The sequence below is a fragment of the Argentina silus genome (assembly GCF_951799395.1).
Source record: "Argentina silus genome assembly, chromosome: 14".
Taxonomy (NCBI): domain Eukaryota; kingdom Metazoa; phylum Chordata; class Actinopteri; order Argentiniformes; family Argentinidae; genus Argentina; species Argentina silus.
The window spans coordinates 6,716,374-6,741,073 of NC_139668.1; the positions used below are offsets into that span (position 1 = coordinate 6,716,374).

At 42.2% G+C, this 24,700-nt stretch overlaps 3 protein-coding genes across 3 annotated transcripts; all 3 read right to left on the minus strand.

Annotated features, from left to right (window-relative positions):
- Positions 1-119: 119 nt before the first annotated feature.
- On the minus strand, positions 120-9,908 carry LOC310815146 (putative C-mannosyltransferase DPY19L4). Its single transcript, XM_083684801.1, has 20 exons — positions 9,768-9,908; positions 9,276-9,379; positions 8,988-9,170; positions 8,684-8,808; positions 8,367-8,457; positions 8,063-8,184; positions 7,535-7,680; positions 7,057-7,180; positions 6,356-6,490; positions 6,027-6,158; positions 5,594-5,695; positions 5,300-5,373; positions 4,378-4,536; positions 3,869-3,988; positions 3,565-3,685; positions 3,092-3,148; positions 2,878-2,960; positions 2,542-2,674; positions 1,918-2,076; positions 120-1,624 (listed from the first exon to the last, which is right to left on the minus strand). Exons 2-20 carry the CDS (start codon positions 9,373-9,375, stop codon positions 1,460-1,462), a joined length of 2,331 nt encoding a protein of 776 aa, XP_083540927.1. The 5' UTR covers positions 9,376-9,379; positions 9,768-9,908; the 3' UTR covers positions 120-1,459.
- Positions 9,909-10,202: 294 nt separating this feature from the next.
- LOC310815513 (uncharacterized protein) lies at positions 10,203-14,930 on the minus strand. Its single transcript, XM_083685324.1, has 13 exons — positions 14,882-14,930; positions 14,680-14,769; positions 14,450-14,545; positions 14,178-14,318; positions 13,954-14,073; positions 13,593-13,733; positions 13,116-13,280; positions 12,107-12,265; positions 11,768-11,923; positions 11,477-11,662; positions 11,240-11,395; positions 10,924-11,085; positions 10,203-10,800 (listed from the first exon to the last, which is right to left on the minus strand). Exons 1-13 carry the CDS (start codon positions 14,895-14,897, stop codon positions 10,649-10,651), a joined length of 1,740 nt encoding a protein of 579 aa, XP_083541450.1. The 5' UTR covers positions 14,898-14,930; the 3' UTR covers positions 10,203-10,648.
- A 73-nt stretch (positions 14,931-15,003) lies between these two features.
- On the minus strand, positions 15,004-24,476 carry kdm1b (lysine demethylase 1B). Its single transcript, XM_083685323.1, has 21 exons — positions 24,336-24,476; positions 23,909-24,054; positions 23,395-23,516; positions 23,113-23,202; positions 22,833-22,944; positions 22,590-22,703; positions 22,459-22,497; positions 22,092-22,284; positions 21,493-21,677; positions 21,106-21,276; positions 20,934-21,008; positions 20,718-20,852; positions 19,324-19,495; positions 18,875-19,002; positions 18,182-18,313; positions 17,960-18,034; positions 17,584-17,700; positions 17,362-17,487; positions 16,865-16,987; positions 16,595-16,747; positions 15,004-16,290 (listed from the first exon to the last, which is right to left on the minus strand). The coding sequence occupies exons 1-21, from the start codon at positions 24,349-24,351 to the stop codon at positions 16,207-16,209; spliced, it is 2,508 nt and encodes an 835-aa protein (XP_083541449.1). The 5' UTR covers positions 24,352-24,476; the 3' UTR covers positions 15,004-16,206.
- Positions 24,477-24,700: the final 224 nt, after the last annotated feature.

Genomic DNA, 24,700 nt, shown 5'->3' on the forward strand with positions numbered 1-24,700 from the left:
ATATTATCTTCACTGCATACTCATACGTACACTACATGCATTATACGTATGCCTCGTATACAATCGATTAGCCTACAATACGTTCACACGCATTTTCACACACAGTTCAGTTTGTAGCAACTTTATTATGCCAGGAACATGTAATTTTCACAGTAGTTCTACAAATTCCAAATTCCAGGAAAGAATGAGTATCTATGAACCATTTTTCTTTTTTTCTTCATGGTTTGGACATGGACATAAATGAGGTGACATCATTTAAACATCATCTTCCCTAAAAGGCACAACATAATTGTTGATGTTCTCAGTGTAGAGGTGAAAGAAACCCCTCCAACCCCTCAAATAAGTTTGACATCCTTATACTGAATTACAAAGGGACAGGCAATCTATTCAAAGATGCATAGTCATAATTATGTGTCTCCACTAAAATCCCAAAACATACATGGAGGAAGGAATCAGCAGATATAGCAGCTTTGCAAATGTCATTGCAGTTCAGTACTAGAGCATATTAACACTATTGAGACAAATATCATACAAATGTTACATTGTGTATAGACATCATACTTTTATTGTAGCCTTCTTCTGAAATAACCACAATAAAAAGGCAATTTCCAGACATATTGATTTGACTGGCATGCTATAACCAGTGAGGTGAGACCAAGGGTTATGTGAAGGGGTCACTCAAACATCATTATAAATGACACCACGATACTTAATCATTTGAGTGAACATTTTACATACATGTAAAGGCTAAGGCGTCATGAAAAAGGCCTATGGGGGGAAAAGCATAAACATAACTTGGGTAGCCTCAGAGCCTGCCATCACTACCCTATAAGGCTTTCGAGGTGAGCTCTGCTCATCCTTATTGGCCCATTCCCTTTCACACCACACAGGCAAACAAGTCAGCACAGCGAGATGAGTCCCTAGCGCCTAGTACACAAAGCAGTAGTCTTTAAACAAATTGTTAAAAAAGCAACGCACGCACACACACACACACACACACACACGCACTGCATGTGTGTCAGACTCATGACCATGAGAGAACAAAAAAAACAAAGCAGAGAATGCAGACCTTACATGTACTTCCGCTTATGTCACAGTTATTCTTGTTCGGGGGAAACTAAATACAGTACAATGATTGACATGGCATACTTGACCGTTAAAACCCCCTCGCGTTAAAAGTTGAACCACATGCAATGTTTGGAGGAGCAATGTTGTGGTGTGCTCATGAATCTCGCTTGATTTCCATGTGTGGTTTTCTCTTTGCAATTGTGCAGAATATCTAGTAATTCACATTCCCCAGGAGAATGTCAAAGGAGGACCTGAATACTAGATATGTCTATTCTGCAAACTTGATGAGAACCAACTGCATAAGGGATATTGCATCGTACTGTGGTAACAGACACTTCAGAGACCGACAGACAGACAGTGTTGGCCCTGGGGTTTTAAGACGAAGCCTTCATCAGTACTGGAAGGAGATGACAGAGTTGACTTTGTACACATGAAAGGACCGGTTCCAGAACACCCTGGTGAAGTAGTTTGTGTAGGGCGAGTAGTTCATCTTTATCTCGTGACAGAATCGGCCATGTTTGGAGAAGGAGTACATCTCTCCCTTGTCGTAGACCACCTGGATGCAAAGGGAGAACACTCATGATTCACGTGTCATGACGTGTCACAAAGAAATATCAGTTTAATGTGGAAATACATCAATGCATGTGTACTGAAAGTATGTTTTTGGAGGGGTCTTCAGTCGGGTGTTTGTTCATATTGTATTAACTGTTTATATTGTTCGTGTTGTACAGCACATTTAAACAAACCGTCTTTGTAAAAAGTGCTATCCAAATACATTTGATTGATTGATTGATTGACTGATTGATTTAGATGGTGAAGTGCTCTAGGGAGTGGGCGTACGGTACTCACATGGCCGTTGGCGATGTCCAGCAGGTCTTTGATCCTGCAGCCCTTGGTGTGGGTCAGCTCGTTGCACAAGGACTCTTCAATGATCATATAACTCGTCTTGTGTGAGGTCAGAATCTTGTACACATCCTCCGCAGACCTCATTGCATAGACCTGATACGTCTGTTGAACAACAACAAAGGAATACAGTCAAGGACCAAATGCTTTTGTTGACAGCATGCTTCAAATGATGGAAGAGAAGAGAGAATAAGGGAGAGGCAGAGTGGTATATCAGAAGAGTGGCGCCAATGAGCTTCACTTAGTTCCATATAGCTTCCTGGATAAACTTCCTGGTTTACCCAATACTGATTTTTTTATTGGACTAACAACCGGTTGCCTGGGAACATTCTCTGTGGGTATAATGTAAAGGCCAATAGGAAATTGACCCCTTCATTGGCACCACTCTCTATTTTCTCACTCATTTGCTTGAATATTTGTCGATTTTCTGGCTATTTAGGCAACAAAGACCACTAATGATTGCTGTTGAGTCGTGGTGACAATTTGTGAAATTGTCCTTAAAAATTAGGGTTTGCTAAGGTTAAGGGTAGGGTCGTTCCAAGTATCCCACTTAGCATCTATCCTACTTACATCTTCACTCCTCCTCAGCAGGTCAACTTCAGAGTAGAGAGGCAGGCTGGTCACAGTCAAGCCTGAACACAGCTTCACTGTCCCCAACAGCTTTGGGCTTCCCGCAAACACAGCTGCCATCGGGGCCTGTGACCTGGAGTGGAGGGAGGAAAAAGACGGAAGGAACGAGAGATGGACAGAGGAGAGAAACAGGTGGGAGAGAAGAGTCTTATCAAACTCACAGGGAGATACTGTGTAACTTTCCTTGACAAGGTGCTGCTATCTATCAAACAGAGGCTAATGACTGGGCAGTGGCGGTGTAGGAAACGGTGTAGGAAACGGTGTAGGAACACTCACTTGATCCAGTTCATCAGTTCTACTGTGTCTGGGTCATAGAACTCCTGCAGCTCGGACAGCTCTGCTATCACACGAGGAAAGTACTGAAGAAGTAGGGCGAGGGAAATACGTCAAGATTAAGAAACATAATGTTCATTTAAGATGCTACAAACATCTCTTGTTTTGACAGTCTTGTTTTTTTTTTGTATGTACGATGAAATGATGCAAACCTCACCTCTCTCCACAAACTGAACCCTATGATGGTTGGAACTGCTGTGCTCAATATCAAAGCCTGTGAGTGAAAGAAGAAGCAAATCAATAGTGTTACTGATGGACCTTTATCTTCACATTATGAAGAGAGATTCCCGAAATCAAATAAACCCCTAGCCCGTACTCTCTATCTCCTCCTAAAGATCTAAAAGGTTGGGATAGGTGGGAGCCATAGAAAAACATTCGCATCCAGCGAATCAGAGGGGAGGTTGAAGCTATCACCAATCCAATCCTCTCAGATCTGCAGGGGTTTCTAGGGTAGGGGCTAGGGGTGGATTTGTAATTGAAGTGTTGTAGTGCTACAAAGTGCAATAAGACCAAAATGTCAACATTCAATCTTGAGGAGGTGTGTGCAGGAGGAGTATAACTTTATTTGTAATATCAGTAGTGTGGACCCTTGGACCCAACAACTAAAGGTAAGACAGAGGTCTCTCTCACCAGAACCACAGGGTGGATGGACTTCAGCCTCAGCCACCTGAACACAGTCATCCAGAGCTCTGGAGAACACACACCAAACGCTGTGAACATACACACGTATGGGGTCCACAAATACTTCATCCTGCAGAGAAACTACAATCAATATCCAGTACATACAGTTGAACAATAACAACCCTTGAATCCCCGGATGATGGCCTTCCAGTATATGCCTTGTATGTACAATTACTGTACTGTATGTTTGACGGGCAATATCACACATGAACATACAGGTCATTACATTCTCTATAGTATCTGTTGAACATACCCATCAAAGACCATAGCCAGGGCTCCAAACAGCAGACTGTGGAAAACATGGTAGATGACCTCCGGCTGCTCTCCTATTCGTCCATCTTCAAGTCTGAGGTTGGTTTTCATTGGTTCACCACTGTCACCATGGTAAAATAGAAATTGAAACATTTCTATCATTGAAAAAGGAAGAAAAACTTTACAGCTTTAAAATAGTGCTAAATGGCCATGATAAATCGGTAGCCATCAAGGAATGAGACCACGTGATGAAGAACGTTTAGTGAAAAGTGTTGCAATAGTCCTAACAAAGTGTTTTCTAAAATCTGGTGTCGGGTAGGACACTGGTCTTTACGTGTCTATTTCAAGAATATGCACATGTTTGTCTCTATTAGAAAACATAGCATATGCACGTTTTCAAATGTTCAGTGTGGCCAGCAGGGCAGCAACACACTAAACGACATACTGGACCTTTAAGTCAATAACAAAACAGCAGCTTCTTCTCCCAGTCTGATAGTTGCAGCTGCTAACCTCAACCTTCTGTAGATGGTCTGCAGTGTGGACATGAGACAGATGATGAGGACCAGCAGGTAGAAGGGAAGTACTGACGCTTGGGTCAGCCGCAGGAAAAAATCCTGACTGGGAGTCTGGAAGGACTCTTGGCACAGGAGCAGGTTGGTCACAAAGTCCCTGATAGAGAGAGAAAGAGGAAAAATAATGTCAAGTTTGGCAGTTGTTTATTGTTAGTTTATACGTATGTACACAAATATTAATATTACCACATACACTCACCGAACACTTTATTAGGAACACTATACTAATACTGGGTTGGGCCTCCCTTTGCTCTCAAAACAGCCATTGATTCTTCATGCCATTGATTCCACAAGATGTTGGAAACATTCCTTTGAGATTCTGGTCCATGATGACATGATTGCATCATGCAATTGCTGCAGATTGTTCAGGTGCACTTTCAAGCTGTGAATCTCCTATTCTACCACATCCCAAAGGTGTTCTATTGGATTCAGATCCGGTGACTGGGAAGGCCACTGAAGAACACTGAACTCATTGTCATGTTCATGAAACCAGTTTGAGATGACTTTTGCTTTGTGACATGGTCATTATCATGCTGGAAGTAGCCATTACAAGATGGGTAAATTGTGGCCATGAAGGGAAGGGTCATGAAGGGTCAGCAACAATACTCATATAGGCTGTGGCATTCAAGCGATGATTGATTGGTATTAACGGGCCCGAAGTGTGCCAAGAAAACATTCCCCACACCATTACACCACCTCCACCATGAGAAGGTGTTCCTAATAAAGTGTTCGCTGAGTGTATATTATGAAGAAGTTTATGACTTTTTAAATCAAGCTGGACGAGAGTTAGCTAATCTTTCTCTTATTGATAAATAGCTCAATATCAAATATTCAGGCCAGTTATAAGTTTTGAAACTCACGTTGTTGTGTTGAGTCCGAATTTCACTTCAAGAAATTTCAATATGAAGTCACTTTCACTGACTGGCATAAATCTCTGTAAATCAATTGAGAAGCATATTACATGAAAGTGTATATTTTCCTTCTTTTCAACATACTGTAATATCAAATATTATATTGTATGCTATGTACTTTGGGAAAATACCTTTTCCATTAACTTCAAATATGCATCAACATCTGAACAGGAAAAAGGACTTTGCCTTTCTTATCCAATATTATATTATTGAAGAAACTGCCCTAAACTGGTTGAGACTCACCTTGACCACATAACTGAAGGTAATCCCTGTGGTGAAGACCAGATAGAAATGCAGGAAAATCTTCATCAGCCTGGCCACTAGGGGGCCCATCTTCATGTTTTGCTGAAACAGGATCACAAGCAATACAACACTGAGATATTGGCTGAGTGGGACTATGGGACTGAAATGCCGGATATCTAGCATCATCAGAGCACCACGAGCGTTCCGTCATTGCAGTTGTAAGATCAGAAAATTAGATCATTCGAAGCACTTTGTTGTCCATTACCACAAGAAAACGAAAACTGGACTTTTGAGGCTGGTTTAGGGAGGCTGTTTTAAACCGGATGACGGGCTCATCCTCATGGCATAGCCTACACGCAAACACAGACATATACCTGCCTGTGTAAACCCATTAGCATTCGGTTCCTGAGTCAGAGAGAGAAGCCAACTGTACCTGGAAGTACCTGGCGACCACAGAGCTGATGAGGAGGCTGAGCAGAGGGGAGCTGAGCAGGGCGGGGTTCTGGAACTGGAGGCCATAGGCCAGGAAGAGAGAGCTCAGGTACACCTTGTGGATGTCAGCCATCTGTCCATCAGAGGAGAGAGAGAGGGGGGAGAGAGAGAGAGAGAGAGAGAGCACACATGCAATACTGTATCAGACCAATCTGCATGTGTTCAACTTCTATTAGCATGGGCATTAGCATGAGTCGGTGTGATAAGATCTCAGTATTTCAAGCTGAACAAAATTGGGCAGTAGAGCGTAGAGTGTAGACTAGTGTGTACCTTGCGGGGCTGCACCAAGTCAAAGCAGTCGAGTAGGAACAGAGCCAAGCCTTGGATGAACAGCACGTAGTGGCTGTGCTCCCAGATCAGGATGAAGGTGAAGGTGGAGGCACTCATCAGGAGGTAACAAAACATCTAAAAACACCAGGAGGAGTCGACACACCGTCACGTCAACGCAACACAATCACACATCGTAACACATTCAGGGCATGAACATGAGCATTCCATGATGAGATATATTTTAAACAGGGGAGGCTGGTGGAGGAGGACAGGCTCATTGTCATGCATGGAATGGAATGAGGAAAGGGTATTGGACAAGTGTGATTGCATCCATTAGAATGAGCCTTTCCTCTGTGTTTGATACATTTCCTCATTCCATTCCATGCATTACAATGAGCCTGTGCTCTGATTTATACCTCCACCAGCCTCCCCTGAGAGCATACTGTACCATAAACAGCTTTTAGGTGAATTACATTGGAGGCAGCAAACTGCATGCGTCACGCTATTGCCCCCCTCCCACACACACACACACACACACACACACACACACACACACACACACACACACACACACACACACACACACACACACACACACACACACACACACACACACACACACACACACATACACTTCAATTACTGAGGTATTTGATAAGTCCATGTTATTAATTTGAGCAACGTGCAAAGAGAGAGATTACCTCTGTGGCAGAGCTAATGTTGTTACTCAGGAATCCTGTTAAGGCTGCAACCTGGCAGGAGAAGTAAGGCAGGGCCCAGTTGTCCCGGAGAGGAATGGCGTAGTCCACTTTTGTGGTGTCTGATCTGGGGAGAGAAGTAAGGGGAATAAACAAAAGCAATCACATCGGCTGATTTTTAAAACCAGCATACTTCCATATGATTTGGTATGACTAGGAGCCACCTAGTATGCTTGAAAGACCACAATGTTATACTGCATTCACTGAAAAATGTGAATCTGGGGTATGACATGTGAAGTACATACTTACTGTACATAGTAGTATGCCACTATTTAGTATGTAGTATCAGATTCCAAACAGAGCCATCGAAAAACCTGAGTCCTAAGGACCATAATATTGTGAAGGGCAATGTGTGTGTGTGTGTGTGTGTGTGTGTGTGTGTGTGTGTGTGTGAGTGTGTGAGTGTCCAGCTCCCACTTACCTGTTGATGACATACCAGGCCACAGCCAGCATGCCAGCCACCCAGGTGCCACTCATCACCCAGCTAGACACGAAGAGGGCGGTGACGTAGACGGCCTGGAGGCCAAACACCACTCCAATGTAGAAGTACACTGGCTCTATGACATCCTGCAGAGGAGGACTACAGTTACACACTCATAGCACACAGTTACACAGTTACACACTCATAGCACATCAGAAATCGGAGGACTGACTCATTGTAATGAATGGAATGGAATGTTATCAAACATTCCTCATTTCATTCCATGCGTTACAATGAGTCAGTCCTCCGATTTCGATCTCCACAGGCATCCCCTGCTATTCAACCACAGACAGACAGTGATGATGTTCTGCTGAAGGTGGGCAGACAGCATTTGAGCAATCATTGCTTGTTTTGTTGCACTCAAATGACTGAGGCAATTATATACACTTTAAACATGTCAAAGAAAACGCATTCATAAAGATATTCATATGCATTCAAGCAGGGCTTGTCAGTGTGCGGTGGACTGACCTGGCTCCCTGTGACCCTGTACAAGAGGCTGGTGACAAGCTCTGGGTACAGAGATAGACGCTCCACTGCATTGATGGTCTGGCCAGAGAGAGTTCTGTTGTCTCTCGTCAGCTCGTACACCCCTGAGCAAGCAAACCACAACAAATTAATGGGAGGACAAAACAGAGATGATGAGAAAGAGAGAAAAGATAGATAGAGAGAGAGAGAGAGAGAGGATATTCGTGCAACATTGAAAACGTACTGACATTGATTGGATATTGGCTTGTTCGTGTGGGGCCATAAGTGAGACAACATCATTAGTTACCTATCTCAAAGGAAGGGGCTGACAGCATATGTTTGTAGTAGTAGTAGTAGAGTCCACTGCCACCTTGGAAGGTGATTTCACGTTCTAGTTCCTAAGGAAAAATAAAAACCAAAGGCAGAATAAGCACTGTTCACATGACACAAAGACAAAGAGACCTACATGGGAGAGCTGATTAGGTTAGACACGGGCAAGCGTCTGTATGTCTGTTAGTTAGGCCCATGGCAGAGCCGGAGTGAATCTTCACTCTCTCCTTGAGAGGGAGGGAGAGCGAGAGAGAGAAAACAGAAGCACCTACACTTGAGACATGTGCTACCCACCTGTCTACTGGAGAACCAGAACTTCCTCTCGTGGTAGGTGGACAGATACACAGCGTACATCATGCCACATGCAACCGCTGCCAGGCATCCAAAGAACAGCTTCACCAGACGCTGAAGCATAACCGCTGCAGAGTGGGGGTGAGAATGAGGTTGCACATCACACCATTGTCAGGCACAAGTCGTTACCGCTTACTCACTGGCTCTCTCCTGTTCTCTCTCTCGAACACAGACATTCAGACAGACAAACACACTTTGTTATTCTATATGATACTTGTGTCATTCAATTTACAAGGGGTCTACTCACATCTGGAGCTCTTGGGTCTTCTGGCAGTGGAAGGATTGGACACATCCTCCTCTTTCTCTTTCTTTGTGTCTTCCTCCCCCTCCTCCTCTTTCTGTTCCATCTCTTCCTCCTGATCTCCAGAGGTATCTCCTACTTCTGTGTTTGCATTCTCTGAACCTTTGTCCTTCAGGTTGATTGTGTCCTCTAAAAAGAACAATAAATAGTTTTGAAGCGTTTGTTCTTTGACCCACATAAACGCTTCCATGTCACACCATTTATCTTGAGATCTACAGAGCATGGTTAGGCTACCTATATCCTCCGAGTGTGGTTCAACCTCATTTGGCAGGTGCTCCTTGACGTCTTCCTCCAACTCCTTCACAGATGTTTTCCGACATCGTATTTCTGCCATGTCTCTGTCAAATAACATATGAGATATAAGACCAAGTAACCCTGGCATATACTAATAGCTCAAGGTGATGATGGTAACAAAAACCTCCTAAAATCAAGATAACTAACTTGTCAGCTAGCTATTGTGGGAGCTAACTTCCTACTTGCCTACTTGCTGGTGCCTAGCAGATTCGAAAATCGCCTGAACTGGAGGTTCTTTCTTTGAATCACACGCCCACTCATTTCCCAAACACAGCTATATCGATTCATATCACATTTGTTATTAGCAAGCCGCTATCATGATCATAGCATTCAGTTTACACACAGAATAGATGAGAGCTGAATGGCCATTGATCATTAGCTAGTTAGCTAGCAATGTTAGCTCACGAATCAAAATTATAATGCATTTCTTACCGGGGAGATTCACTGCATCATCAGAATACTTAGTTAATCAGCAAGTTACAGTGCTGGTAGATAGCTAACGTGAACTAATGAAGTAGCTAGCTTTCTTTTTGGCAGGAGCCAGCTAGCTAGCTAACGTTACTGACCCACTCACTCAGTGAGTCTTGGCTAAAAGACATGACAACCGCTAGGTGGCAGCAGACCACGGCTCTGGCTGTCTGGGTGGGCGGCACCCGGAGTACAACTGAGTGTATGGACTTACTGTGGCACCAATCGGTAGGCACACGTCTGCGGTTGGCACCTAGGATCAAGAAGACCGTTACCAAAGAGGATGCTACCAGACAGAGGCTCTCTTTGGGTACACTCATTAAAAGAGGATATCAGATGATTTGTTCTTCTAATAAAAAACAACAACAACAACATGAAGACAATTCACACATCATCAAATACATTTAATTTTGTATTGATAATTTAATCTCAAACAATTAATTGATCAACTGACACAAGAACATCTGCACAAAATTGAGCATTCACTTCTATTCGAAGTGTGAGGAGTTAGGATTTGGTCACACAGTTTAATCAAATTCATTACATTTATCTTCATTGTCAACAATTATATTTGGAGTGAGTCAACATTTGCTGGGACATAAATATTCTCTGATCATGCAACCTCCAGTAGTCAAATGATATAACCTATCAAACATAACATTTTATATTTTTCATAACACTCATCAAACTTCAAAGTGACGATGCCAGATCATCATCAATTCACATGAAGAACACTTTTAAAAAAGAGAATAGTAAAAATGGGGTGTATACAACAAATTTTTCAAAAAATATTAGTGAAATCAGTTTTATATACAATATCTCATTCTCTGTGTGTTTTCTTTCCACTAAGACACTTTTACAACCATCTTAATCAAAGGTTCGTCGTCAGAGCTGTCTTCAGCTGTCTGTCTCTTCTCTACCAGAGTTTCTTCTGGTGAGGCTTCAAGAGGATCCCTGTCCATCTTTGACGAGAGTACATCAGCTGAGTTCTCTTCTCCTGGAAAATAATGAAATCAAGAATGCATTAAAACGCAGCATTAGCTATTGAGGTTAGGATCTATAAAGCAGTGTAGTCTAGACAACCTCAAGTATACTATGAAATAAGAGGGGGGACTCTTACCTGCACTCCTTTTGCCTGTGTTCCTCAAGTCAACACTAAAGTTATTTACCAAGACGACTTCATTAATGCATCTCTCCAGTACTACCATCAAGGTCTTGGTCACTGGTGACTTTCGCACCAGCTTACTCAAGGGCTCATCATCTGAGCTGTCAGTGGAAGGCCCTGTTATTATGAACACAAATATTCACATAACATATCACATAAAAGAAACCTCAACATAATCCAAATGTTTAATTCAGATATATACTGTATTTTGGATGGTATACAGTACATTAGAAAATTATAATTTAAACCAGGGCTGAAAAAGCTTCCAAACCTTTGCTTGTATTTTGTGCCCCTATGGGGGTCTTTATTTTTTTAACCATGTCTGGCCTCTTCCTGCTCCCGGGAACCACAGTCTTCTTGGCAGCTTTCGAGGCCTTTCCAACCAGTTTAATCAAGGGCTCGTCATCTGAGCATTCATCTGAAGACCCTTAACAAACAAAACAGTCAAATAACAAGAACTTATATTTTTTATGTTGGAAATCCATGCTTTGAAACAAGAGCTGCTAACCTTCACTTGTGTTTAGCGCAACTTTGAGGCTCTTTCTGTCAGGTTTCTTTCTCCCCCGGCTCTTGGGAGTGACAGTCTTTCTTGGCACAGATGTCCTCTTTACTGGTGTTGTGGTCTTCTTAACAGCTTTAGAGGGCTTTTTGACCCGTTTAATCAATGGTTCGTAATCCGAATCCTCCGAATCCTCTGTCAATATAAACAACAAGTTAACAGAAAAATGTAACAAGAATTATGTGATCTACCAGCATTGTCTTCAACATTGTGAAAAGGTTGCTGGACAGAATGAGTGACCTCTGCTTGTTTGGTCTTTATAGCTATCACTGGCATGACGCTCTGTGACTTCCTTGGCAACACATCTCTCCAGTATTGTCATCAAGTTCTCTTTTGCTGGAGAGCTCCTGGTCATCTTAATCAATGGTTCATCATCTGAGCTGTCATCGGAGGACTCTTATTATGCAACCAGAAAACAAGGCAGAAATTCAGCTTATTGCTGCCATTGGTGCCATAATGTGACAACAAAACAAACTCTCAAGGCATGAAGATAAGAGACATCTAGACAAGGTCTTTGCAAATACCTATGATGGCCCTTTGTTGGTCCCCCACTATTTTCCCACTGACCTGTTTTCTCACCTATAAGCCTGTTCCTGTTGGGTGGTTTTGGAGCTTTACTGTGGGACTCTTCAATGGTGGGTGTTTTTCTGGCTGTAGTGACTGGTGTCTTCGTTCGTGTCTTGAGTCTACTGACCATCTTGATCAAGGGTTCATCATCAGAGCAATCTCCTGATGTGTCTAATTAAGCAGAGAGAGAAAAGAAAAACAAGAAAACAAGTATTAGTATTAGTCCAATTGGATTTTGTGACATTATGCTGTCATAGAAATCTAGGGAATTACCACACTAACGATTCAGTGAGACTTTGCAAAGATGCACAAACACAATATCTGTTTAGTAGGTTTATTTCTAAAATGGTTGCAAGCATGGCACTCTGCACCTAACGAACAGAGAGCCCCAATACAAGTTACAACACATATTTTATACCCCTCAGATGGTCCGATTAAAGGGAGGGGTTTTCACATGGGCATGTATCCATATACAACCTTGAAAACAGGTGGCATGATCTATACGCAATCCTTGATAACATTCTGGGGCAGCTCTGAAAGAACAATGGTCTCACAGTTGGAAGTCTTCCATCTTTATCTCCTAGGAACAGTCTGGACTTTGTGAAGACACTGACGTGTTTCCTCAAATGTTACCATCACTAGTTTTAGACAGTTGACCCCCAAGTTAATGACCATTCTATTACAGGCCGTAAATACAATGTCACACGAAAATGTGTTGTCTTACATCTGCTAGCTAGGCTATTTCCCTCCCGCCTGGCATCAGGGCAATAAAGGTGGCAGGGGTACATTCTGTTATGCTACAAATGAGGTTTAAACAGATACGTTTCTAGTATGCTAAAGGTCACTTTATGGGTTAGGAGGTTAACATCTGGAATGTTCTAACAGTTGAAAGAAGAATCACACAGTACAATCAATAAATGAATATATGCTAACACAATTAATGATCACCACCCATTGTCATTACACATACTGATTTTTCCATTACAACGCGTTGACATGTGAAATGAGAAACTACTCTCACCTGTGTGATGGCTTATTGTATTGGCAGGTCTCATTTTTAGAGGCTGGGACGATGATATTATCGTTGGTGAAGTAGTCTTCTCTACCGTTCCAGGAGGTTTTCTAACCTTCTTTATCAAGGGTTCATCATCAGAGCTGTCATCAGAGTTCTCATCGTGGTTTGAACCTACAATTGAATACAACAGACATGTCAAATAATGTGTTCCTTTCATTAAGAATAATATGCTGTGTGCTTCACAGTAAGATAGATAGATAGATCTTTATTTTTTACAGGGGGAACTTCAGGTGTGGTTATCGGTCAGAAAGCAATACACAATAAATACATAACACCTCAATATATACAATACATTACAAATACAACATTACAATACATACAACAGATACAGTTAAATGACAAATACAAAAGTACAAAGTTCAATCCGTGCTCATGACTCCTGTTATGTGGTTTTGGAGACATGAAGTAAAAAACTACTCTCACCTGTGTGATGGCTTTCTGCATTGGCAGGTGAAATAGTCGCTGGTGAAATAGTCTTCTCTACCGTTCCCGGAGGTTTTCTAACCTTCTTTATCAAGGGTTCATCATCAGAGCTGTCATCAGAGTTCTCATCGTGGTCTGAACCTACAATTGAATACAACAAAGACATGTCAAATAATGTGTTCCTTTCATTAAGAATAATATAGACAAGACTGATCTTTATTTTTACCAGGGGGAACTTCAGGTGTGACAGGTGTGATCGGTCAGACAGTAACACACAATAAATAAACAGCTCAACATTTACAACACATTACAAATACAGATACAGTTAAATTACTCCTGTTAGGTGGTTTTGGGGCCTTACTGTGGCACTTTTCAATGGTGGGTGTTTTTCTGGCTGTAGTGATTGGTGTCTTCGTCTGTGTCTTGCGTCTACTGACCATCTTGATCAAGGGTTCATCATCAGAGCAATCTCCCGAGGAGTCTAATTAAGCAGAGAGAGAAAAGAAAAACCAGAACTATTAGCCAAAGCCCAATTGGATTTTTTTTGACAAAGGGTAGTAGCGTGAAGTAAGAAACTGCTCTCACCTGTGTGATGGCTTTCTGCCTTGGCAGGTGAAATAGTCGCTGGTGAAATAGTCTTCTCCACCGTTCCCGGAGGTTTTCTAACCTTCTTTATCAAGGGTTCATCATCAGAGCTGTCATCGGAGTCCTCATCGTGGTTTGAACCTACAATTGTTTAACATAACAAAGAATGCAATGCTTTTATTCATAATAATATGGTGTATTAAGAAAGGAGGATCTAAAGAGGTGTATATCACCTGAAAACTTGGTTGTCTTTTGGATATCATTGCTGCTACCTGTGTTGTTGGTTCCTGGCCTCTTTGCTGAAAGAGATTTTACCATCTTTGTCGGGGGCTCATCATGCTCATCATCCGAGGTGTCAACTAACCTCCCTTACCATGCAGAAGAAAATAACAATACAGCAAGTTAGGAATACTACAGCCACTGTATACGATACCCCCTATACAATTTCACTCTAATGTAATCTTTCCTTGTGTTCTTCTATGAGTTGAAGATATGTGTTTACTAGTCTGGGTCCCATTCTGGTCATCTGTCTGTCTGGGCTTCTTTAGGAATTTCGTCAGAGGTTCATCATCGGAGCTGTCATCCAAGAGGTCTAAAGACAGTCATATGTGGTAAATGTAAACTCAAAGAACATTGGCTATCCATCTCTCCTCAAATAGCTAGTTAAAATTATTGATATATTTAAGCAAATCGTGCATATTCACCTGTGGTCCTGCCCATTTTACTAGAAGCAGTAGACACTTTTCTACAGCTTGCGTTCTCAAGTGGCGGGAGATACAAAATAACAGCTATAACACCTTTTTTGACAGCGTATACAGAATCTTCTGGTTTGATCAATGGGCTTTATTTCAACAAAGAGCTATTGCTAGATCATTGGTCCGTTTCACAAAATTAAGATACAATAAAAACAAATTTAAAAAGAAAAGTATTTCTTTGTTTACAAGTGCGCGGGCTCTCGCTGTCGGTATTTGATGACGTTTGCTGTTTCCATTCGCTCGCATTCTCAAAAAAACGAGTCACGTCATGATAACTTATTCAGCAGTGTCTTTTTTCCCAAAAAAATAAATAACCCATGTTGTTGTCATCATGAGTAACAACTCAAGTTCAGGTGTTTTCATATACTTTATTTTCATTTCCGCAGACCGTCAACGGTGTAAGCAAGTGTGTAAGCTCTCCGGTTCAGCCATCCCGAAGTCTGTCCCTGGATCCCTGCATCTTCTTTATGTCATAATACGTAGGGGCAGTTATTAGCTCATTTAATAAAGTTACACTGACATAAATCTTCAGACATTGTAACGTCTGACAAAAGATTGGGCATGATAGAATGTTCCACTCTTAGAACAACAATAATAAACAATAAACAACACAAACAGAACAACTCATTTTGACAAACAATGATAACATAAATGATAAAGCAAAAGAGAGAATTGTTTCGATTCACTACCCTAAAAATGTCCTTACTGACGGTCAATTGATCTGCTTAAAGCAACACTTCCTATCCTTGGTTTTTTCAAAGAAAGCATATTCAGGCCCATCCCAGCCTATGACACAATTTTGATAAATTCATAATAAAAGAAAAAGTGCTACTGCAAAAGTACTCATCATCTCAGCTATGTTTGACAGTTAAGTGCCAATTTGTACCCACATACATCACAACACCATTAGAAGTATACAATATTGGTATGCTCCTCCCTTGACAACAATTCATTTTGAAAAACAACTGAATACACATATTTAAATCCTGTAGAATCCATACACGATCAAAATGTCTCTTTTCCTTCATCAATACCAGTGTTGCAGATATCATTTTCTTATGATCTCTGTCCACTTGAACCAGTGAGATTTGCATCTGTACCTAACGAAATATATAAAAACCATAACGCTGCCTTATTTCATACAGCATTTGGACATCTTCCATGAGGTACAGCACACAGGGTGAAAACATTACTCAAGACATCACTCAAGAGCAACTTAGTTTGGAGTGAAGTCACTGAAACTTCTGGGAGACTGATGTAATCCAAAGAAGGAGTTACAAAGCAGCGATTTTACTGGCTTCTCTGACCCCACTCAGATAGGCACCAGTAACAGTCTGTGGGAAGTGCCTGTTGGTGGCCTGGAGACAAATACAGCAAGTGTACACATTCAGGTTCAGATTCAGATTCTGTTTACAGTATACAGTATAGCATAGGCATCACAAGAGAAAATTAGAGACATTGTGAGATTATCATTTGTCCTTAATGATGTTCTAGAGGTAGAAATCAGAGGACGGTCTTATTTTAATGCATGGAATGGAATGAGGGATGGTATTGTGTTTGATACCATTCCTCATTCCATCCCATGCATTACAATGAGCCTGTCTTCCGATTTTTGCCTCCACCAGCCTGCCCTGATATGGAACGAATATGTTTAACGCTCACCTCCCCGGCAAAGAACACTTTTCCTTGCACATCCTCAGCGATGATGTCATAGGCCTCCCCACTGCCTCCTGTCTTTACAAAGCTGTAGGACATCTGGGACCACATGTCTTTGCTCCACCGTGTGACAAAGCACTTTACCGGCTCTGGGACCTCCTATCCAAGAAAATGTAAAAGGAAATTAAGCAATTTCTTGTTATTTTGAATATCTTTCAAAATCCCAAGTGTAGTTATAAGTCAGATTTTGGTTTCACGGACGGCTGTTCCTCATACCTGCTCCTTGAAGAGTTCCCGCAGCACCTTCATGCACTCATCAGCAACCTCTTTGTCCTCCAGAGTCCTGATGGAGGGCACAGCTTCACCAGTGATGACGGACATCAGGACGCTCTGCTTCCCCTGTAGATAGGACCCAAGACAGGAATACGTGTTTCTTCAGCTAGGATTCTTTTAATCAGCATAGACTCTCTCTTGTGCAGTATTCAACAGGCACGCCCCTGATGTCTTCAGTGAACAGGGTTCAGTTGTCCACTCCGACATACACAGCTCTGATGAATATGCCTCAGGATGCAAACTTTTCTCATTGCGCTAAGCATCATCCAACTGTACTTGTCTAATCTGATGGTAGGAGGGTTTTATATAATTTATTCAGTCATAATATTCACTCATGTCCACATTTGAATTCAACAGTATTCTTTTTGATATATATACTTTTAGTAAACAATAAGTGTAGAACACTAAGTTAGCATAGTGATATAGATTTGGTATCTAACCTTTGGATCCATGTCGTAGAACACGCCAAACATCCCTCTTTTATCAGGACTGGGTGGAATATGGCCAAAGTAGTCTGCTCCTTGGATCTTGCTGTCCCAAAATCTGTACGGGAACTGCAGAGCAACCTGAGGACAGTTATAAAACACAGCGTTCGTTCAGATCAGACCGCAATGACCCAGTCAGTTTTATATTTCCACGTTTCTTTCTCTCTGATCCCTTACCTTTTCAATGAGACCAGCCCCAAGGCTATGGATGGCTTTCAGCTTTCTCTCAGGAAGAGGAGGGTTAAACTGAACAACATTCCTCTGAAGTAAAGTCAATGGCACAGTCACCAGAACCTAAGAAAAGACACAAATAAAGTTCCTCTTACTGCAGTTATTATGGGGTATCACCAGGTACAACACTGCTGTTCTGCTGGATGGACTGTCAAACTTCATGGCTTGCTTTACTCTCTTTTACATTCAAGACAAACTCTCAAAAGAAAAAACTCTCTTGTCTGGTTTTGATGCGTCACAATGTCCATTCAGAAACAGAGAAAAGGAAGTTAGTTGTTCTCTATTGTGGAAATGGTCATCTGACTGGAAATGAAAATCTTACTTTCTGTGCTGTCCATTGAGACCCATTGGGAGATGCAACCTTGACAACATCCCCTGAGTAGTCAATAGCCTGAACCTACAATGGGAAAAAATACTTTTTTTTTTAAAGGCATTAGCATTGCTTGAGTACACAAACAAATTATCTCTTAAACTTCTTTCTATACATGACTGACCTACAAGAAGAACCAAGGAAATATACAGTATTAAGGGTATAGTAACAAACCGGGCTGTTGATGCGGATGTCCAGCCCCTCAGCCAGTTTGTTAAGCACAGAGGAGTAGCCTTGAGTCAGCAAGGTGTGGTCACCTGAGAACTGGGCAAAGAATTCATTGTGGTCCCAGGATCGAGCTGACACCTGCCAACAGACCAACACAAGACTACAGTGAGACTACACACACACTAAGGATTGCCTCCCATCTCTCCTACGGTCTCTACATCGACTATGTTTCTCTTTCATGTAATCATATTGTTAACTTTTTCTTCTCTAAAGTGTGTAGTGACACTGCTTAAAATGCACTTTAAATCAAAACACACTCAAAACTTCTCAGACAACCACATGATATCATACTGTATATCTCCTATAGTGGCTACATTGACCATCACTACCAAGAGTTGTGGTCATGGTAATAATAATAATAATTATAATGAATTACATTTATAAAGCGCTTCTCATTATACAAGAATAATCTCACAAAGTGCATAAAATAAAATATAAACAATGTAAAAAAAAAAAATCCCCCTCCCCCCCAAAAAATATATATAACCATATCATAAAAGCAGCAATCAAACTCTAGGAGGAAGGGGAGGCCAGCCGATAAAGATGTGTCTTAAGGTCTGCTTTAAAAGGCCCAACAGTCTGAACAGCCCTTAAATTGTCAGTTCCAAAGGTGTGGTAAGGATAAGCTCAGCCTCGGACCTGGTCCAGCGTGCTTCCACAGGCATACTCCAGGTTGCTCAGATGGAACTGAAGCACCTTCTCCTCCAGATCACTGAACTGGATCCCTGACTCCTGAAGAAATGTCTTATAGACTTCCTGGATTTTTTCTGGAGATAAAATGAATAAAAATGAATAAATTAACAGACAATTGGGCACGTTTCTATCACTACTACTGAAGATGAAGCATGTCAATGTGTGGGAATGGTGGGAATGGACATAAATGTCCTGAATGTATGTACTGTATGCATTGCATGTATGGATGTTATATGTATGCAATGCATGTGTTGTATGCCATGCATGTATGTCATTTCTCTTATATGTAATTATTTCTTATAAGCCCGTATGGGCTGGGCACTTGTTGTAGGTGTAGGACATTGTAATAAAAAAATAATAATAATGATAATTTAAACAATCAATCAATCATGTACCTCCCAGAGGTGTGTCCTGGTTCTGGGACTTGTCCTTCCTCCACTCTGACACCACATCCAGTATAGCGTTGAAGTGGAAGTCCATGCGCTTGTCGATGGCTGGGTCTGTGGCTCTCCCTCCCTCCTGGAACAGGTCACACCTCTCCCCCAGCTTATGCATCTTGATGCCCAGCTGCACACATGAAACCAGGCAACAGAGTAATGATGGGAGCCAGCTGGAGCGGTGGCAGTGCATGACCATCAGCTTTCCTAGTATAATGGAAAATATGAGTCATTGGGCCTCATGCAGCAACATTCTCTTAAATGTCTCTTATATTTTCTCTTAATTTTCTGTTAAGAGAAAAAATAAGAGAAGTCAACTCCAGAACGAACCAAACGTTCTTAACCATCCAAATCTGCTCCTACCCAGGGGTTCTGAATGATGAATCCCACTTGATCGTACATTGGAGGCACGTGGCCGATTGCTTGTTATTAGCATAGCACTATATGTACGGGGGCATGAACGATATGATAGCTTTCAGTACTCTCGAAGCGCACGACTCAAAGAAGACTGTGAAATGCCTGACCTGTCTCCTCTCTCTCTCTCTCTCTCTCTGAAAGGATCCTGTGGCTGAAACTCTGAGTGCGCTATGTACTTGCAGGTGTGGAGGCACGGGATTTGACCGGCGTGTGTTTGGCCTAAGTTGAGGCTCCAGAGTATCGCACAAATCTAAAAGCAGTGCTCTTGGCAATCTGAAACGGCTTAGAAGCCATTCATCCGTTTCATCCAACAGATCTGTGCGATCTCTAAAAACCCCTTCTCTGCGTAAGGCCTGGATGGCCAAAGCATCTAAGAGCAGTATGTAAGCCATTCAGAAGCTGAACGCACGCAATATCACCCGAGGGTTTTTGTAGTCTTAATTGGGATCAATGGACCAATAGTATTTCTTTAGCCCACGAATTTAATAATCCAATCATTATATCTACTCTAAGACATATGATAATCTAAATTTGATTATATGATATTCATGTTTTTTTTAATGTTCCTCAAATTTAAGACTTATGTTTCCTTGCATTGGACAAACAATTTGTGGACTGTGAAAACAAGATGTTTTTTTCTTATCTTGGTAAGAGTGCTCTCGGCCACTCGTAAAATGTAAGAAAACATTGGTGAATACCAGAAATCAACGAGTACTAACAAAATAAGAACAAATCGTGGATACGAACAAAAATAAGAGGAAATTTGTTTGTATATCGCTTCCTACATGAGGCCCAATGTGCAGCACTGTGATGGAAAATTAGGAATCTGCAGTTAGACAGTGTAAGGTTTGTTAATGAGGGAGTGTGTCCCAGTGGTTTTGAGTGTGAATGAGTGTTCATCGAGTTCTTAATTGAGCTCCAATTCAGAATCTCACCTGCTCACACATCAGGGCCATGGGGTTGTTGACACAGCCATTAACAATCTGCGCCCCCCGACCCACGGTGACGCCCAACGATGTGTCGTCCCACACCCGCCCTCCTATCCGCTCCCTCGCCTCAAGCACCACCACCTAAGTGCGTAAAGGTCAAAGGTCATGATTAGCGGAACACACCAACACTTCCTGACTTAGCCTAGTCATTGTTGTTTTTACCTGCATGCCGAAGTTCTGAAGCTGTCGTGCAGCGGCAAGTCCAGACGCCCCAGCTCCTATCACAATCACATTCTTCTGCAAAGAACCAAACCAGTTTGGAATGAGTTGCAGACCAAGACTATGGACTGTAAGAGGATGGGTAAAAGACGAAAGGCAAATAGACATCACTCACATTGTGGTATCGCTCTGGGAGCAGGGACTGTTTGACTGACAGTACTCCCGTGTTGATCAGACCCTTCCTGGTCATGAAATGGAGCACCCTGTCCATCTCCTGCACACAGCGCACTCTCACCAGCCCCCGCACGATGACGTGAGGCGCACACCTCTGGGGCGTCAGCACCTCCTTGGAATGAGAGGAGGGAGCTTATTTCATCATCAAGCACCTGCCATGTTTCATTTTGTCCGACATTTCTCCTGGAGAACATAATTAAAGTGTTATGTTCTCAAGCTGCTGTATTTCACTCACAAACTCAAGTTGTCTCTCATGAAAAGTTGTCTCTCATCTCCTGTGATCACATTTAAAGAGTGTATTGGGGTGTTTGCCTGTAAGAATGTCTACCTTACAGTCTCTGTGCCAGGAGGCCAGGATGAGGTTACGCAGGGCCAGGTACATGGTGGGGTCACGGGAAAACTCTGGAAACTCATACAGCTCATCCAGCTCCATCATATCCGGTCGCACACATAGGGCCTTTCCACATTCGTTGGGCTGATAGAAGGGCTGGAAGTATGGACACAGCCCTGGAACTGAACACAATGTCTCAGTGTTAGGAAATATATTTACAGACCCAGAACAGCCATTTGAAGTTATTAACCTGGAAGCATCATTATCTTGGAAAGTACTTGGTACTCCACTGGCCCCTTAGTTCTGAGTGTTCTCTACAGCCCTGTTTGAATACTTGTAAAATGCATCCTTCCTTCCTCCCTTCCTTAATCTGGCACGACTTGATTGGTCTAAGCAATGCAATGGAAAGTGTGCTTTGACCAATCCAATCATGTTGGATAAGTTAATACTTCAAGGAAAGGAGGCGGGAGGGAGCCAGGGAGGCGTGCATTCTTAAAGTATTGGAGCAGGGCCTATATTTCTCCTCTGTACTCCTCAGTAGGGCTGAGGTAAGGGCAGGGTTGAGGTTTAGTTTCTCTCTCCTACCCTATACTTACTCTGAGGCTGGATGGCTCTGCAGTGCTCCGTCCTCAGCTCAGCCAGAGACACATTGCTGGGGGATCCTGAGGGGCTCATGCCTACACAGTCGGGGTAGTAGGCGGTGAGGAAAGGGTTGGCTGGGCTGTCCTTAAACAGCGGGGGCAGGATCAGCATGGAATGCCACCAGCTGTCAATCACCTCTGCCACTCTCTGTGAAGAAAGAAGCTTCTGCATTAAGGACACGGTAACTCCACCTCTCAGGACACAATTGTAGCTGATGAGGAGGGTCATTATCATTATCAGGAAGCTACAGGAATAATTAAATTGTAATTATTGTGCAGTGCAGTTATGAAATAGAAAATAACAAATTCAACTGTCACTCACCAAATCTTCTGGTAGAGAGCACTGGTCTGGCCCTTCACTCTGTGAATATAAACACATGATATGAACACACATAAAATGTCAAACTACTGTGTGTTTGATTGCTTCCTCTTCTTCTTCTTCTTCTTGTTTACCTTGATATTGTTGAACTTCATGCCACAGCGATATGTAGATGCAAGTGAAGCGGTGAGCTGGATGTCCTTGGTTAACTGGCGCCATTTACCACAGTCTGGCTTGGTGCATTGCACCTGGAGGCAAAACAACAACGCGTCAATGGGTTTGAAGTGCTGGTGTGAACTTAAATATGATAGTTACTACAGCGACCTGGATGCTAAGTCAGTTCATCAGCTGTTGAAAGGAGGCTGTGTTGCTCTCACCCAGTATGGTAGCTGTTGGTCTGCCATGAAAGCTTTGAGACTGGGCTCACTTTTCCCATTACCAGTCCAAACCCTTTTCCAGGATGCATACGTCTCATAGCCATCCTTGTGACTGATACATCAAGGAAAGATATTGTCATTACATTTAGATGAACAAATGTGAAAATTACAGAAATCCATTTGGGTTAATAATTCTGATAAACATTATGAATGAGGCATAAGACAATTCAGTTTTGGCTAAAAATAAAGATGTAATTCTTCTATTTGGCCCTATGCTTACCTTCTGTAATAGTGATCAAAACACTCATTGCAAAAGTGTTCCCCACAGGACAAATGGTACCATCGTGAAGTGTAGCCATTTTTGGCACACCTGAAAGAAAGACAGAAAGAGCAGAAGAAACTTGAAAAACAGGAAAAACCCACCCTGTACATGGGATCTCACTGTACAGCATGCTTGCTTTTGGGGTATAGACCAGTGGAGGCTGGTGGAGGTAGAAATCCGAGGGCGGGCTCATTGTAATGCATGGAATGGAATAGATAAACTCCCAACAGGAGACGGTACCTGTCAGAGGCACTTGCAAAGCACACTGGGTATGTGGCAGAGCACCCCGCTTTCTCACACTTCCTGTACTTCTTCTCTGACTGGTCATCTTCTTCCTCTGTGTCCGTGGCTTTTCTTTTAGGCTGGAATCCAGGGAGAGACATCATTAGTAGCAATATTATTTATCTAATATTTTTTTCTTTATGATTATATGATTTTCTTTAAAATTATATAATGTGACTTCAGAACATTTTGTTAAAAATGTGAACCAGACCAATTATTTTAGAATGTTTAGAGACAATGTGATGTAGGCTAATCCAGAGTATGGGGATATTAATGAGGTCATGATCATTCAATGAAGCAGAGGCTGCATAGGGGTGGGCCGTGAGGGCCAATTCATAATATAATACATTTGATTTGTCACACGCTTTTCATTTGTACAATCTCAAAGCACATACAGTTTGTGCATAATTGTTTGTGCAAAAACACCTAAAATAAACTAAAAACAACAAAGACTATGGTGTAGAGGCCCTACCTGTCCAGGTGGAGGATTATTGCAGCGCTTCACTCGGACGTTGACCTGTCTCCCGGAGGAGCGAAGGGACTGGCTGTCCCCTGACGACTCCATTGCGGTCCTCTTCTTGGCCCGCCGAGCGGCACCAGAAGCATTCCCACTATAATCTGTAAATTGATCAGATGATGTGGATTTGATGGTCTACAGTGTGTATTCTAGTACAGCATGTGCTATGAAAACAGGTTAACACAGGCCAGGGCCTTTATTAAAACACAAATGTAACCGTGACCACACAACTGACTGAGGAGGTTTCAGTCTGATTAGTGATTAAGAAAATCAGACGAAAACAAATGTGATATGCACAGATGTCTAGCTGGCGAGATTTAATTCTGCCCTGTCAAACAATAAAGTCAATGCCTAGTGTAGTAAGAAATGCAAACGCGCTAACCTGCGTCTGTCAGCATTGCTGACTGTGCTCTCTCTTTCCGATTCAGGGTTTATCCTTTGAATGGAACGATTTAAAGACTTGTCTATGAATCAATTTGTCTTGAAATGTCCTTTGGTTGTTGTTATTCCGTGAAGGAAATCAAGACGGTGCTGTCACCAGAGCCCATTTCCGGTGTCAAGTAGGCGTTTTGCGCTGGGGTTTTAGTACCTCCTGCTCTCCGTAGTACTGCGATTACCATAGCAACGGATACACGCGCGCAGAGGTGGATCCGAACGAAGTCAACACATCAACATAAACAGCAAGGTGATTTTTTTCGGACCCTTTTGACACATAAACAATTGTGTGTCCTTGCAGTGTTTGTAATG

What these genes read in the sequence shown, in the direction of transcription:
- LOC310815146 (XM_083684801.1), bottom strand. Translation starts at nt 9,375, where the DNA reads ATGGCAGAAATACGATGTCGGAAAACATCTGTGAAGGAGTTGGAGGAA. An exon ending in ACTTGGTGCAGCCCCGCAAG is followed by an intron (nt 6,159 to 6,355) that starts GTACACACTAGT and finishes TCTGATGGACAG; the next exon opens with ATGGCTGACATCCACAAGGT. An exon ending in CCTTCAGTTATGTGGTCAAG is followed by an intron (nt 5,374 to 5,593) that starts GTGAGTCTCAAC and finishes ATTGATTTACAG; the next exon opens with AGATTTATGCCAGTCAGTGA.
- LOC310815513 (XM_083685324.1), bottom strand. An exon ending in TAAAGACCAAACAAGCAGAG is followed by an intron (nt 11,663 to 11,767) that starts GTCACTCATTCT and finishes TTATATTGACAG; the next exon opens with AGGATTCGGAGGATTCGGAT. An exon ending in TGCGCTAAACACAAGTGAAG is followed by an intron (nt 11,396 to 11,476) that starts GTTAGCAGCTCT and finishes TTGTTTGTTAAG; the next exon opens with GGTCTTCAGATGAATGCTCA.
- kdm1b (XM_083685323.1), bottom strand. An exon ending in ATAATCCTCCACCTGGACAG is followed by an intron (nt 23,517 to 23,908) that starts GTAGGGCCTCTA and finishes CCTGGATTCCAG; the next exon opens with CCTAAAAGAAAAGCCACGGA. An exon ending in TCCCAGAGCGATACCACAAT is followed by an intron (nt 21,009 to 21,105) that starts GTGAGTGATGTC and finishes GGTTCTTTGCAG; the next exon opens with AAGAATGTGATTGTGATAGG.